We start from the raw sequence: 14,694 nt of genomic DNA on the forward strand, positions 1-14,694 counted from the left end.
CACAACCACACAGAAACCGCCAAACACCACCACCACCACCACCACCAGCAACCACAGCTTCGTGCTATTCACAAATAAAATGCAATATTTTAAAAATAAAATCTAAGAGTTTCATTTCTTTGTTTAAACTTTAGAGTCCTCGTTAAAATAGAACTCGGAAATGCACTCTCTGTCTTTTCGAGCTATTAGCTTTTAGAGGCGAGTTTTATGTTCCCTTCTTTTTAGTGCCAGAAACAAGCTGAGCTAAAAAACGTATAAGTTGATGGTGCATAAAAGTGAGAGGTTTAATGTTCAGGTAAGAGTTTCAGCACACTGACTTTGTTGGCTTACAAAATACACAAATCTCATATAAGTTCTGAGAACATTTGAAAACGATAAAGGAAGCCAATAGTTGTAGATGCTAGAGATAATAATAAAGTTGATATGGGATATAGTCGTCAATAAAATTTATTAAATATAAATGGTTATTTTTTAGCTATTATCTTTTTGGTTCAAACATCTTCAGTTTTGCTTTTTTTTTATATATATAAACAGATGACCTCTCAAAACATGGTGGCCCTCTCCAGCCAACTATCTGGAAACATTCGCAGAAAGTACCTGCGAGTGGACTCGAGGAACACCATCATAGGCACAAAGGGGAAGATGACCCAAAGGAAGGTAAGTATACTGAAACAATAAGAGGTTAAAAAATCACAGCTGCAAAGTCTGCTTTTGGAGACCCACTCCAGATATTTGGCTCCCTTCAGGTGCAGGCAACATGTGGGGTCCATCCACCACAGCAGGATGCAGACCGCAATCAAATACGCAGCCGCCAGCTTCATTTGCAAGTTGCCGAAACCGTGCTCCAGCAGGTTGGCACGTCCGGTCTTGTTCAACACCAGATTGGTGCACTGCATCACAACGATGGCCATCAGGCAAAGGGAGGACACCTGGCAGTCCAGTTGCTTGCGCTCGACGCTGCTCTGTGGGAGATTAGGAATGGGTGGGAGTTGGACTTAGCATGTCTCCGAGAATTTGTAATTTATTCGCACCCATTCCTGGCCGTAGGAGTCCGTGAGGTCGTTGACCGTCTCGTCGTGCCATTGGTACTGCAGACCTACCAGGGTGGTGAGCAAAAATCCTCTCTCCACCATGAACATTATGTAGGTCATGAGAACAGCGGCTGCCTCGATGGTCCCCACCAGGATGTGCGACACAAAGAGCAGGCTACAGGATAAGAAAAACTATAGGGATATTTTCGAATCTATAGATGAGGATGGTGTCAGCTTACCGACTATTGAGCAGGCAGTCATCGTAAACCTTGGGCTTCTGTTGCATCAGATTTTCCTCTGGAAACTCATAGAGCAGCGCCAAGGCAGGAATCTGTGGAAAAGTTTGATTAAAGCCAAAGAAAAGCATAGCAGGAAGCCTCCTCACCAGGTTCACAAACACGGAAACGATGATAATATCAATCATATTAAACAACAGGGGAATCCGGAGCGTAAAGAAGGCGAGTAAACTTATTATCCAGACCGTGTTGGTGGCCAGGCAATAGGCCAAGGCCTTCTTAAGGTTCTCGAAGAACAGCCGGCTTATTCCGATGGCCCTGGACAAGGTGGCGAAGGAGCTGTCCAGCAGAACGAGATCTGCACTATTCTCGCATATGGGGGCGCATCCGAGCCTGGCGGCGCCCACATTGGCGCTCCTTAGAGCTGGAGTGTCGTGGAGGGACCCTCCGATGACTGAGACCACCGCTCCCTGACCCTGGCAGACTTCCACGATCCAATGGAGCTGCTCCGGCTCCGTGTTGGCGAACACCAAATCGCGTTGGTTGAGGAGCAACTGCTCGATGTACCAGCGCTGGTGGTGGTCCTTCTCATCGGCATATTCCAACATATCTACAATTTCCGTGGGTCTGAAATTTCGATAGTCTGATAGTCTTCGACCCGTCTTAATCTCATCCATGTGAGGCGACATAAGGCCGACCTCCGAGGCCATAGCCCGTGCCAAGTATTGGTCATGACTGGTGACCAGGATCAACTTGATGCCCGCCGATCGGCATCTGGCCACCGCCTTGGGAATGGTAGACCGCGGAGGAGTGTAGGTGGCTATTAAGCCGAGGAGTCTCAGCGAGAAGGTGTCCACTGCCAGGTAATCCCGGAACTCCCTGCCCCCGCCACTGTACACCTGCGAGATTCTCCGAAGCTCCAATTGGTTTCTCAGCTCCTTGAAGGCAAAGGCTCGCACTTGACGACCCCCCACCAGCAGCCCCTCCGCCAGGTTGAGAATGTTGTCCTGCAGCTCATCGTCCAGCGGGATCTCCTCATCGCGCACGGTGAAGGTTGAGCAGTGGCGAAGCACCGTGTCGCAGTGCCCTTTCATTAGCAGGATGAGCTTCAGCTCCCCGTCGGCGCCGTAGGTCCTGTGCACCGTCACCTGGACACGATCCGCCGAGGTGAACGCCTTGTTGGCCACCATCTCGTGATCCCGCCGCAGCTGGTTGACATCGGGCAGGGTAAGCAGGCCATACCTGAGCATCGCTATGTCCAGATAGTTGCCGTACATGCTCTTTTTCTCCTTCGGCACACCGATGTTACCCGAATTAATGACCGCATCGTTGCACAGGACCGAGGCTTGGATCAGCTCAATGAAACGCGGACCCAGTTCATTTACATTCGCGCTCTCGGCACTTAGCAGCTCCATGTCCACAAAGATCTCCGTCACCCGCATCCACCGCTTGGTTATTGTCCTGGTCATATCGGTGATAACAACCGTGGTTAGGCCCACTGTGCTGGTGGCCTCCAGGTTCCTTGCGTAACACTGGCTATCCTGCATCAGATCTCTTGTCGTTCTCATGCCCCAAAAGAGGATAAAGGGCAGATACAAGGGAGTCAGGGCAATTATGAAGGTGATGTAGATTTCCAGGTGAATGAATGAGGCATCGTGATGAACAAAAGAGATACCCATTAAAAGCCACATGAGGACTATAGCGAGCATATAAAAGCCAACCTTAAAGGATCAAGGAATGAACTAGGGAACTATTGAGAAATAGCTGTAGGTCTTACCTGTCTTAGATGCAGGCTCACCCGACTCTCAGCCCGCTCCTTGTAGCTGAGTTCCATCATCTTTCCGACTTCAGTTTTCGTTCCGCACGCAATGGCCACCCCCAGACCATACCCCTTAGTCGCATGCGTGCCGGCAAATCCCACATTGCCGGAAATCCATCTGGGCAAAGGTTGTGGATCCATTTTGTTGGAGTTTCGGCAGCAGAAGCGTCCAGTTTGACAGCAGATTGAAGGGTATGTGATTTGTATTTGTAAGATTTCTATATATAAGTTTGGAGATCAAACTTTGAAAACAATTAAATGAATGCTTAGAAATCTCAGTGGATTAATGCTGTTAAAATTAAGTAATTATTTTTATTGTTTGTTGAATATATATATATTAATATCCATGGCAACATAGTTAAAAAAATACAAGTCACTAAAATTTTCTTTTCAATTCGTAAAAAGAATTAAACAATTTCTATTCATTCAAGTACACAACCTTCGATTGCGAGAATATCTGCTTTTCGTCACTTGCTAAGGGAAAGATTTGCCAGGGCTCCGATGAGCCTGTAAGAGCCACATTGTCCACCTCCAAGCCAGAGGTAGTAATGAATCTCAAGTCCGCCGGCAACCGCTGACCATAACTGATCGGCACTATGTCGCCGATCACCACGTCCTGGGTGAGGATGATTTCCTTGTTACCCTCACGGATCACAGTGCAGAACATGGGCATCGTCTCATCAATAGACTCCAGCAGCGCTGTGTTGTCTTCCTCATGCAGGACGGGCATGAGCCCGGCGAGAAAGAAGATAATGAGCAAGATCCAGCCCGCCAGCAGATATTTCGGATTGTGCATTTTTTTTGGCTGCGTTATAATCGCATAATAGTGCAGGAAGAAGCAGACGAAGGCGGAAAGCAGTAGGATTACGCCTATGACGCTGAAGCAGTAACAAAGATATCTCACAAGCAAGAGATGTGGCTTCGGGGGGATCGGCAAAGTGTTCTTCCCGTTGCGCTTCAGTTTTGTGGTGGCCACTTCTTCAGTGAGTCCCTGTGGAAGTCTTTGTTAGGTCGCAGTTGCAATCACTTGCTTACCATCTCACCTCGGAGGGACTCGTCTCCAGTCGCGAATAGATTTCCGAGAAGGACAAAAAGTGCAGATAAGGGGCGTAGTACTCCTGCCACAGTTCGTTCTCCGTGCGTTCGTTGGACTTTCTGTTTTTGGTTTTGGCCTTGCACGTCCACGTTCGCCGTAGGTTACACCTACATTTCCGTTTCCACAGCTGCTTGCCCCAGTTCCCCATGCTTACGGAAAACTCTAGGCAATTTGTGGAGCTGTGTTTTCGACGTGTAGAGCACGGAAAAGCGGTCGTAAAACTGCCATCAATGTTCGCACATAAACCAGGGAGTCAGCCAGCCAGTGACTCCCACTGTCACTCCGCCTGCGTGTCTGCCTGCCTGCCATCCCGCCGCAGGACACCAGTATTAGGGGCCATAACGGTGGCGAAAAACAATCTGAACCGTTCCACTGGGACTCGCAATCGCAATCGCATATCACATATCGAGTCGATTGATACGGCCGACTTTCTGGCAAACAATTGCGCCCAAAGGCCACCGACACCGACTTGCTTGCCCGAAATGCGCTCTTTATGGCCTCGTTTAATAAGTCATCAAATTTCATTGCTGCGAAGTAAAAAACAGATAAAACATGCATTTGCATATAAATTTACGGCTTGCCGAACCACCAGTGAAACGAGAAATTTTAATGTTTGCGTTCAATAAGTTCCAAGTTGCACAAACTATGCTGGTCTGGGGAATTATTATCAGTTATTTATTGATTGGTAATTTAAATTGACAACTATAAATGTATTTATGAATATGTGCTTAAAGAGAGGGCATAGTTTTGGTCTAGGATATCTTATTCAATAAATTAAGAAAATCTTAAGGTGAAACAAAAATATGAAAAACAGAATACAGAATACATATGAAATAAAGATTAAATAAGTCGTATATAAGACGGCTCTGAATCAGACAACTATATTTTATAACCGCCATGGTTATTGCAATTTATTAAGATATAAAAAAAATTAATTATCTTTAATAACAACAATTGTAAAGGATACAAACATATATCAAAGAAAAACTGCTTTTTAAATTGTAAGATAAAAGTGACGATAGTACTTTAAACTCAAAAAATTAGGAATTTAAAAATGGGTAACAAGAAAAGCTTTATAAATAAATTTATAATTAAGAATGAATCAATTAAATCTTCTTAGTTAATATTATACATTTTATATGAATATTTAGTTTTTATTTCAGGATAATTATATAATTTAATCTTTTTTTATATATAAGTTTCTGAGAGAGTCTTAAATTTTAAAAACCAAGAAAATTTAATATGTTTTTAACGACCTTATTAAAATGTATAAATTTTGTACGAATGTTTCGTGTTTATTTCAGGATAACTAGATTAATAAAATCATATATTTATATCTAGTTTTCAGCTTCAACTTTAAAAAGCGAAGAAATTTAAACAAGTTTTCAAAGACTTAACCTGATTAATAACAACAACCTAACGATTTGAACATAAAGAGTAGCAGCTCTTAAGCTCTCTCAAATTCAAAAATTTTAATTTTTTAACTGTTTACATTTTTCCTACAATTTCTTATAATTTTCAGTAACTTCATAAACAGCTGACTCAAGACCAAAAATTGTAAACTACTCAAAAAATGTGCTAACAAAGCTACATTTTCTAAAAAAAAAAATTATTATAAAACCTGTTTTGTTTAGTAATAAATTTTTTGTGGCACATAGCTAAAGCTGAATATTGCAAATAGCTTGAAATAACTAATAGTTTTCTGTGGTGCGAACATAGTTGACTCCTGAGGGCATGGAGACCTTGTCAAAGCCCTTGGGGAAGAACTTGTGGGCCTCTTCATCGGTGACGCTGGGCAGGATCATGACCTTAGTTCCGGGCTATAGAAAATACAAAATCAGTATGGAATAGACCTAGTGTGTCAAAGGTAAACTCACAGTCCAGTTGGCGGGAGTGGCCACCACCTGAAGGCGATCAGTCAGCTGCAGCGAGTCGATGGTCCTCAAGATCTCACTGTAGGATATAAGAATCATAAGCAAGGATCGAGATGTATAAAAAATAAAGAAACTCACTCGACATTGCGGCCCGTAGACATGGGGTAGAACATGGACAGGCGCACCTTGTGGTCCGGGCTAATAATGAACAAGGCACGGATGGTCTTGCCCACCTCGGGATCGCGCTTCTGCTCCTCATCCAGCATGCCCAGGCTGACAGCCAGGTCCCTGGTTGGGTCAGCAATGATCGGGTAGGGGAAGTCCCCGGGAATGTCCAGGCAGTAGCTCTTGATGTCGTTCACCCAGTCCACATGGGAGTTAAGGGCGTCCACAGAGTGCGCCAGGCATTTGGTGTTTCTCTTGGCGAACTCCGGCTGGTGGACAGCGATTCTGCCCAGCTCGGTGGTGCAAACGGGCGTAAAGTCGGCGGGGTGAGAGAAGAGAACCACCCACCTGAGGAACGGAGGAAAGGCATACGATGAGCCCAAGAGCCTGAAGAGGGTTTAAGGGGGTTTACTTACTGGTTACCCTGCCACTCGTGGAAGTTGATGGGGCCCTTGGTGGTTTCGGCCTTGAAGTTAGGTACAGTCTGTCCCAAACGCATCTTGATGGGGATCTTGAAAGGTTGATACTTGGATATAACACTTGGTTTTACTTGTTAGCTGTTAGCTGGCTGTAGGTAGCTCGCTCACTTGTTGCTTACTGAATTCTACTGAGCGGGGCACCGGCTTTTATACCCGGCGGAATCGGGTTCCTGAGTGGGAGCAAAAGAGACGGTGATCGGGCGGCACCTTATCGCTAGTGTGTATATAGTCTGTATATATGACGACGCATATGGGATATAGACTGGTTAGAATAATAAATAATTCCAGGCATCAGCTGGAGGGGAGCTAGATGTGGCGAGGGGGATATGGGAAGCTATGGGCAAGGTCTCCACATTTGTTTAGCTTGAGACTTATTAGGTGCCTTTATATAGAAAAACATGATACGGGCATGGACTTTGAGATGAAATTTTCTAGAAGGTTAGCCTGAAAAAAGTACAGTTCTGCTTATTCGCTTCCCTCTAAGAAGCTCTTCAAATTGGACAATTTATTTTGAGTTATCCTATCCCCCAATATGCGATCATACAGCTGATCACTCCCAGCTGACTTCCCAACTTCGGCAAACATAAACAGAGAGCCAGAGAGCACCTAACTTTACACTGGTATAGGTAATTAAGACAGAATCACCCACACAGGCAAGGCAACAATTCCACCAACAGAGAAAGTGCGAGCACGAGAGAGCGGCGAACTATGCGATGGTGTTGGTAAGTGGCCGCCATTCACGCACACTACCATAGATCGGCCGGCTCTCCCGTTCACATACACAAAACGAGCCTCCAAATGGAGAACAGAGCGCCGGAAATAGTGAGTCTGTGTGGGTAAGTTTCTCGGAGATTCGCACACCAGCAAAGATTGGTTCTCAGTGGGCCACATGGATGGAAGCAGTGGGTATCGGTCGTGGGACAGAGCACCCACCCGATCAGAAGGCAGTAGACAGTCTATCAAAGACAGTTTACAAAATAGGAACCCGAAGCCCCTTGGAATATGATCATATGGAATATCATAACAAATTAGTATAAATACAGCTAAAATGTGAAATGTGCATCGTTTGTGAAGGTTTTTTGAAGGTGGCTTCCAGACACACCTAATGCCTACAAATTCCCAGTGCTATTTACGTGATAATATGTACATATTTGAAGTACAGTTGATGAACAATTTACAGTGCATTATAAAGAGAGACCTAGAAAGATCCGAGTTTATTACACCCATTTTCTGGTAATTTTCCATTCCCTACTTGGTGTACTTTTTTATTTTGTCAACAAACAACAGAAATTTGTAGTCATGTGGGACAGAAGATTTCATGGGTGCGGGGGTGAATGAGAGGGAGAAGGCCACGCGCAGGCAATCTTAGAGTGTATGAGTAGGAGAATCGGAGAGCAACAGAAAGATCGAGAGAGTCTTACCCGATTCGCTCTTCTTATCTCTGGTAATGTACTTGATCGTGGCTCTCCCTCTCGCTCTTGTCCGCACCAAAACAATCTTCCAACCCACTTGACTACAAATTCCATTTTGTTATTGACAAACAACCTAGAAAACTGTGGAAAAATTCCACATATTGTGTATAATAAACGCGTACCTTTCTGCGTTTTAGATTTCATTTTATAACCGACTGTGTGAAAAAGTACTAGGGTCTGGTACCAATTTAGTAGAATGTCTTTTGTAGACTGCCTTTAGGGGATTAGTAAAACTCACTGCTTCCTCTGAGAGCCAATCTTCGGCAATGTGCGAAATTCCCGAGAGACTTACCCACACAAACTCACTAATTCAGTCTCTCTGCTCTCCAATTGGAGGCTCGTTTTGTATACGTGTACGGGAGAGCCGCCCGATCTCTGGTAGTGTGCATGAATGGCGGCCACTCACCAACACCATCACATCGTTTGCCGCTCTCTCGTGCCCCTATGTGCTCCGTGGCTCTCTGTTTATGTTTCCTGAAGTGATCAACTGTTGGAAAATCCAAAAAACTGGCTTGTTTACTTCTGGAAGCATTTCATTTCGAAGTCCAAAGCTGGTTTATTTTAAATAATAATTCTATATAAATTTTTTATTTATGTTTTTATTTTTTATCTTTTCAAGGTTCGCAAGCATTAAAGATACAACATTATGTTTACCTTTATAATAAATTAAAAATCGTTCATATCTATGGTATTCTGAAATCCAAACACTTTGCTGTGTAAAAAGCTCAGTGGGAGCCAAAAAGCAGTACTAGTAAGTTGATCACGACCCTTGCTCACTCTCGCTCCCCAATCTCGAAAGCTTCGAGAGCTCCATGTGCCGAGCTTTTGGGAGAACCGATCGAGAACCACCTGTATATATACCGCCTCTGGCACTGGCTGCCGCTCAGTCTACTTTTTCAACTTCTCTCGATCGGAACCTAAAAGCAAAACAAAGACACAATGTCGGGAAACAAATACTGCTTCGCCATTGATCGCGGCGGCACCTTCACCGACGTTCTCTGCATCTGTCCCGGCGGCAAGGTGCGAACCATGAAGTTGCTCTCCGAGGATCCAGAGCGGTACAGCGACGCCCCTCGCGAAGGCATTCGACGCATTCTCAAAGAGGAAACCGGCGAGGATCTGGCACCGAGTGGCTTGGTTGATACCTCCAAAATTGGATGGGTTCGCATGGGCACTACGGTGGCCACTAATGCCCTGCTCGAGCGCAAGGGCGACCCCGTGGTCCTGGTGGTAAACACTGGCTTCAGGGATCTCCTGTACATCGGCAACCAGGCGAGGCCCAAGATCTTCGATCTCAATATCCGCAAGCCAGCTAATTTGTATCAGTCTGTGGTGGAGGTGGACTGCCGCATAGTTCCCCAGCAGCCGGATCGCTGTGAGCTGGGTATGTGCATCCGCCGTTATGATAACCTCATGGAATACTAACCGATTCGCCGTAGATCAAAGCTGGAAAGTGCTGGAGGGAGTGGCCGGCACCAAGTATCTGGAGGTGCGTCCAGTAGATGAGGTGGCTCTGCGAAGCTCTCTCTCTTCAGCCCGAGAGCAAGGCGTCTCCTCGGTGGCCGTGGTGCTGGCCCACAGCTACGCCTGTCCGGAGCACGAGCTCCGTGTGGGAGCCATCGCCAGGGAGCTGGGCTTCAGCCACGTCACGCTCTCCCACGAGGCCATGCCCATGTGTAGGGTGGTGGCCCGCGGCTATACAGCCTGCGCGGAGGCCTACTTAACTCCCCATGTAGATCGCTACTTGGCCAGGTGAGTGCATCTTATCTCTGGTTTGTAAATTAGCCGAGTGACCCAGCTCTTTTTCGGGGTCTAAGCAGACTTTTCTTGTGATGGCGGGAGATACTATAAAGATAAGCCCGAAATCAGACTAAACAGCTGAATAAAACCAAACAAAACAAACATTCAAAGCTGAGATCCCTCAAAGGGTTACGTAACGTAAACATAGCGAGTAGAGCTAATGGGAATGCTTGGGGTAAACCGTCTCGACTAGCTGATACCTTGTAATGAGATTTTAAAGCGTACAATTTAATCATTATTTGCTGGTTTAGAATCAAGTTTTGAATATACAGACTTAACTTATTTTAGCTTAAAAACAAGAAAGGAAGCTAACTTCGTCACGCCGAAGTTTGTATACCCTTGCAGATTGGTTTTCATATTTATATTATAAATTATAATGCCGGAAAACAGACCCTAAACAGAGTTTCATAACATTTTACCTATACTTATTATGTTTACAGTTTGACAGTTACAGTTTTACATTCCCAGCTTAACATTTTCTCTACATTTACCGATCGTTTATATGGCAGCTGTATGATATAGCTGTCCGATTTTCATAAAAATTTTACCAAAATTCTGAAATAATAAAAAAAGCTCATATCTAAAAGTAGATAGGAATATGTTGAAAAACAACGAAGTTATAATTTTTTTCCTATTCATTTTCCGATCGTTCCTATGGCAGCTATAAGATATAGTCGTCCGATTTTCATAAAATTTTTACCAAAATTCTGGAATAATATAAAATGGCTAAAAAATATTGAAAAACAGCCAAGTTAAAATTTTTTTCTAAAAAATTATCGAACATTTGTATGGCAGCTATATGATATAGTCGTCCGATCCGGCCCGTTCCGACATATATAGCAGTGAGAGTATATAGAAGACTATATGCAAAGTTTCATTCAGATAGCTTTAAAACTGAGGGACTAGTTTGCGTAGAAACGGACAGACGGACGGACGGACAGACGGACAGACGGACAGACGGACAGACGGACATGGCTAGATCGACTCGGCTGTTGATGCTGATCAAGAATATATATACTTTATAGGGTCGGAAAGGTCTCCTTCACTGCGTTGCAAACTTCTGACTGAAATTATAATACCCTGCAAGGGTATAATAAAAGAAACCAGAATAAGAATCAGGATCTATTTGAAGATTTTTGAAGACTTGTTTGGCTTCGGGTCTTATCTCTATAGAGCATATACCCATATTCCCCTAGACCTGGAGAGGGTATAACAACAAAAGCACGCTCTCACTTTACAGTAGTGTCTAAAAAATTGCAAAACAGTTTACTAAATATCCGTTTTCCCCATCCTCAGCTTCAAATCTGGCTTTGACAAGCAGCTGGAGGGTGTGGATGTGCTCTTCATGCAATCGGATGGCGGCCTGACCAACATGGAGAACTTCCGCGGAGCCCGTGCCATACTCTCGGGACCTGCGGGCGGCGTTGTCGGCTACGCTTTGACCGGAGCCCGGGAAACGGAGCTGCCACTCATTGGATTCGATATGGGCGGCACCTCCACGGACGTGTCTCGCTATGCCGGCAGCTATGAGCATGTCATCGAGAGCACCACGGCTGGGGTGACTATCCAGGCCCCCCAGTTGGACATAAACACTGTGGCTGCTGGCGGCGGATCTAGGCTATTTTTCCGCTCTGGAATATTCGTGGTCGGTCCGGAATCAGCCGGATCGCATCCCGGACCCGCTTGCTATAAGAAGGGAGGACCTTTGACCGTCACGGATGCCAATCTCATACTGGGACGCATTCTGCCTCAGTATTTTCCCAAGATCTTTGGACCAAAGGAGAACGAGCCACTGGACCATGAGATTGCCAGGAGCAAGTTTGTGCAGCTGCAGGCGGAGATCAACAGTCATTTGAAGGCCTCTGGCGATGATAGAGTGCTGAGCATCGAGCAAGTGGCTCTGGGCTTTATTCGAGTGGCCAACGAGACAATGTGTAGGCCCATTAGGGCCCTGACGCAGTCGAGGGGTTTGGATACAGCCAACCATGTGCTGTCCTGCTTTGGAGGAGCTGGTGGCCAGCACGCCTGCGCCATTGCTCGTAATCTGGGAATTGGCAAGGTAAAGTAAGACAATATGTTTGGTTCCTTTAGGTTTTAATATCTCCTTTTCTTGTATTCCCTCAAGGTTGTGGTCCACAAATATGCTGGCATCCTATCTGCTTATGGCATGGCTCTGGCCGACGTTGTCCAGGAGCTGCAAGAGCCCAGCGGCCTGGAGTTTAGCGATGCGCATGCCCAGCAGCTGAAGGAGCGCTTGGATGCTTTGTCACAGCAATGCCACGCCAAGTTGGCGGAGCAGGGATTCCGTAAAATTGAACTGGAGCCCTTCCTCCACTTGCGCTATGAGGGCACCGATGGCGCCCTGATGGTTGCCCCATCAGCAGCAGGAAAGCAGTCCTCGGCCTCATCTCCCCTTTTGGCTGCTTATGGTGACTTCCATGCCACTTTCCTGGAACGCTATCGCACAGAGTTTGGATTCGTCCTGCAGAACAGAAGGATCATTGTGGATGACATACGTATTCGAGGGCTGGGCAAGAACGAAACCCCACCGGAATCGAAGGTTAAGGATGCTTCGGAGGTAACCCCACCAGCCGAAGGCACTACCCGAGTCCACTTTGACCAGGGCGGATTTGATGCTCCTATTTACCTGACCAAGAACCTGCTGGCAGGTCACAAGATCACCGGTCCTGCCGTGCTGATTGATCAGCTCTCTACGATCGTAGTGGAACCGGAATGCAGTGTCCTGGTCACTCCATTTGGAGACCTCATCATGGACGTGAAGACTGGAGGAAAGCACGGCATCAATGCCGAACTGGATCCAGTGCATCTGAGCATCTTTAGCCACCGCTTCATGAGCATTGCCGAGCAGATGGGCAGAGTGCTCCAGCGCACTTCAATTTCCACCAATATCAAGGAGCGCCTGGACTTCTCCTGTGCTCTCTTTGGCCCGGATGGTGGCCTGGTTAGCAATGCTCCACACATTCCTGTTCATCTGGGAGCCATGCAGGAGACTGTCCAGTACCAACTAAGGGTGCGGGGAGAGACCTTGAAGAATGGAGATGTTATCCTGGCAAACCATCCTTCGGCTGGAGGCTCCCATCTGCCAGATTTGACGGTCATTACGCCGGTGTTTTATGAGTGAGTTTCGGTCCTGATTAAACCTTCAAAAAATTAAATTTCTCATTATGCAGGAGTCACCCTCGTCCCGTATTCTTTGTGGCCTCCCGAGGTCATCATGCTGATATTGGAGGCATCACGCCGGGCTCTATGCCGCCGCACTCTACATCCTTGGCCCAAGAGGGCGCCGCTTTCAAGAGTTTCCTGATCGTGGAGAACGGGCTCTTCCAGGAGCAGCAGATAGTCGAGCGGCTAACCACGCCGACTGCAGCCAAGGGAGCCGTGGGCACCAGGAACCTCAGCGACAATCTCTCAGACTTGAAGGCCCAGATTGCCGCCAACCACAAGGGCATCCAACTGGTGGCCGAGCTGATCGACAGTTATGGCTTGGATGTGGTACAGGCCTACATGTCGCACATCCAGAAGAACGCCGAACTGGCGGTTCGGGACATGTTGCGTCAGATCGGTCGAGATACGCTGGAGCGCACAGGTTCTACGGTGCTGGAGGCGAGGGAGTTCATGGACGACGGCTCTCCCATTGCCCTCAAGGTGACCATCGATGCTGAGCTGGGCTCGGCGCTGTGCGACTTCACCGGTTCCGGCGTAGAGGTTTGGGGCAACTGCAATGCCCCGCGTGCAATCACTCTGTCCGCGCTGATCTACTGCCTGCGCTGCATGGTGGGCCACGATGTGCCTCTCAACCAGGGCTGCCTGGCTCCCATTCAAGTAATCATTCCAAAGAACTCCATCCTGGACCCGTCCGAGGGAGCCGCTGTTGTCGGCGGCAATGTCCAGACTTCTCAGCGAATCGTGGACACAGTGCTGAAGGCATTCGGGGTCTGTGCCGCCTCTCAGGGCTGCATGAACAACATAACGATAGGGGATGAGACCTGGGGATACTACGAGACCGTGGCTGGTGGTGCTGGAGCAGGTCCAGGCTGGCATGGAGCCGGCGGAGTGCACACGCACATGACCAATACCCGCATCACTGATCCGGAGATCCTGGAGCTGCGCTACCCCATGATCCTAAAGCGGTTCTGCCTGCGTACCGATGGCTCTGGCGGACGGGGACAGTTCAATGGAGGCGAGGGCGTGGAGCGGGATCTGCTCTTCCGCAAACCCGTGACTTTGTCGGTTCTAACGGAGCGTAGAACCCTCCAGCCCTATGGACTAGCAGGCGGAGAATCGGGCAAGAGTGGACGCAATCTGGTGGTCAAGCGAGATGGAAGAGTGATTGCCTTGGCTGGCAAGACCTGCATCGATGTGGAAGCAGGGGTAAGTTTATTGATTCACTTGAGTTTAAAGTTTTTGTATTAAATTTGTTTTTTTCAGGATACCTTTGCCATGAAAACCCCCGGCGGAGGAGGCTTCGGACCCAGCGGAGACTCCCCTAAAGCCGGTGAAGGTGTTGACCAGGAGAACAGCAAACGTTTTGTGGAGCGCGGCACTGTTTTCAACTACCTGCAGGCCCAGGAGTCAGCCTGAAATGTCGTATTTTTTATATATTTGTGCCATACCAAGTCAAGTCTATATGTTTTGTATTAAAATCAAGAAATAATTAAATATAAATATGAATATTGCAAGTTATATAATCAAAAGTATTTG

At 46.8% G+C, this 14,694-nt stretch overlaps 3 protein-coding genes across 3 annotated transcripts; 1 reads left to right on the forward strand and 2 right to left on the reverse strand.

Moving 5' to 3' along the window:
- Positions 1-424: 424 nt before the first annotated feature.
- Positions 425-4,390, reverse strand: LOC108077966 (sodium/potassium-transporting ATPase subunit alpha). Its single transcript, XM_017171507.3, has 8 exons — positions 4,130-4,390; positions 3,536-4,077; positions 3,045-3,204; positions 1,417-2,988; positions 1,271-1,362; positions 1,032-1,206; positions 724-962; positions 425-666 (listed from the first exon to the last, which is right to left on the reverse strand). The coding sequence occupies exons 1-8, from the start codon at positions 4,328-4,330 to the stop codon at positions 543-545; spliced, it is 3,105 nt and encodes a 1,034-aa protein (XP_017026996.2). The 5' UTR covers positions 4,331-4,390; the 3' UTR covers positions 425-542.
- Positions 4,391-4,834: 444 nt separating this feature from the next.
- LOC108078441 (peroxiredoxin-6-like) lies at positions 4,835-6,826 on the reverse strand. The gene is made up of 4 exons (XM_017172324.3): positions 6,638-6,826; positions 6,195-6,569; positions 6,060-6,135; positions 4,835-6,002 (listed from the first exon to the last, which is right to left on the reverse strand). The coding sequence occupies exons 1-4, from the start codon at positions 6,718-6,720 to the stop codon at positions 5,874-5,876; spliced, it is 663 nt and encodes a 220-aa protein (XP_017027813.1). The 5' UTR covers positions 6,721-6,826; the 3' UTR covers positions 4,835-5,873.
- Positions 6,827-7,653: 827 nt separating this feature from the next.
- Positions 7,654-14,664, forward strand: LOC108078312 (5-oxoprolinase). Its single transcript, XM_017172105.3, has 7 exons — positions 7,654-7,933; positions 8,792-9,556; positions 9,612-9,924; positions 11,269-12,031; positions 12,098-13,110; positions 13,164-14,364; positions 14,422-14,664. The coding sequence occupies exons 2-7, from the start codon at positions 9,112-9,114 to the stop codon at positions 14,572-14,574; spliced, it is 3,888 nt and encodes a 1,295-aa protein (XP_017027594.1). The 5' UTR covers positions 7,654-7,933; positions 8,792-9,111; the 3' UTR covers positions 14,575-14,664.
- The last annotated feature ends 30 nt before the right edge of the window (positions 14,665-14,694 follow it).

Source organism: Drosophila kikkawai, chromosome 2R, assembly GCF_030179895.1.
Source record: "Drosophila kikkawai strain 14028-0561.14 chromosome 2R, DkikHiC1v2, whole genome shotgun sequence".
In the NCBI taxonomy this organism is placed as follows: Eukaryota; Metazoa; Arthropoda; class Insecta; order Diptera; family Drosophilidae; genus Drosophila; species Drosophila kikkawai.

Excerpts from the sequence above, each read along its gene's own strand:
- LOC108077966 (XM_017171507.3), bottom strand. The coding sequence starts at position 4,330 with ATGGGGAACTGGGGCAAGCAGCTGTGGAAACGGAAATGTAGGTGTAAC. Across the intron at positions 4,078-4,129 it reads TGGAGACGAGTCCCTCCGAG|GGACTCACTGAAGAAGTGGC; the intron begins GTGAGATGGTAA and ends AGACTTCCACAG. Across the intron at positions 1,363-1,416 it reads TTTCCGTGTTTGTGAACCTG|ATTCCTGCCTTGGCGCTGCT; the intron begins GTGAGGAGGCTT and ends ACTTTTCCACAG.
- LOC108078441 (XM_017172324.3), bottom strand. The coding sequence starts at position 6,720 with ATGCGTTTGGGACAGACTGTACCTAACTTCAAGGCCGAAACCACCAAG. Across the intron at positions 6,136-6,194 it reads TCTACGGGCCGCAATGTCGA|TGAGATCTTGAGGACCATCG; the intron begins GTGAGTTTCTTT and ends TATATCCTACAG. Across the intron at positions 6,003-6,059 it reads CCACTCCCGCCAACTGGACT|CCCGGAACTAAGGTCATGAT; the intron begins GTGAGTTTACCT and ends TATTTTCTATAG.
- LOC108078312 (XM_017172105.3), top strand. The coding sequence starts at position 9,112 with ATGTCGGGAAACAAATACTGCTTCGCCATTGATCGCGGCGGCACCTTC. Across the intron at positions 9,925-11,268 it reads GTAGATCGCTACTTGGCCAG|CTTCAAATCTGGCTTTGACA; the intron begins GTGAGTGCATCT and ends CCCCATCCTCAG. Across the intron at positions 13,111-13,163 it reads ATTACGCCGGTGTTTTATGA|GAGTCACCCTCGTCCCGTAT; the intron begins GTGAGTTTCGGT and ends CTCATTATGCAG.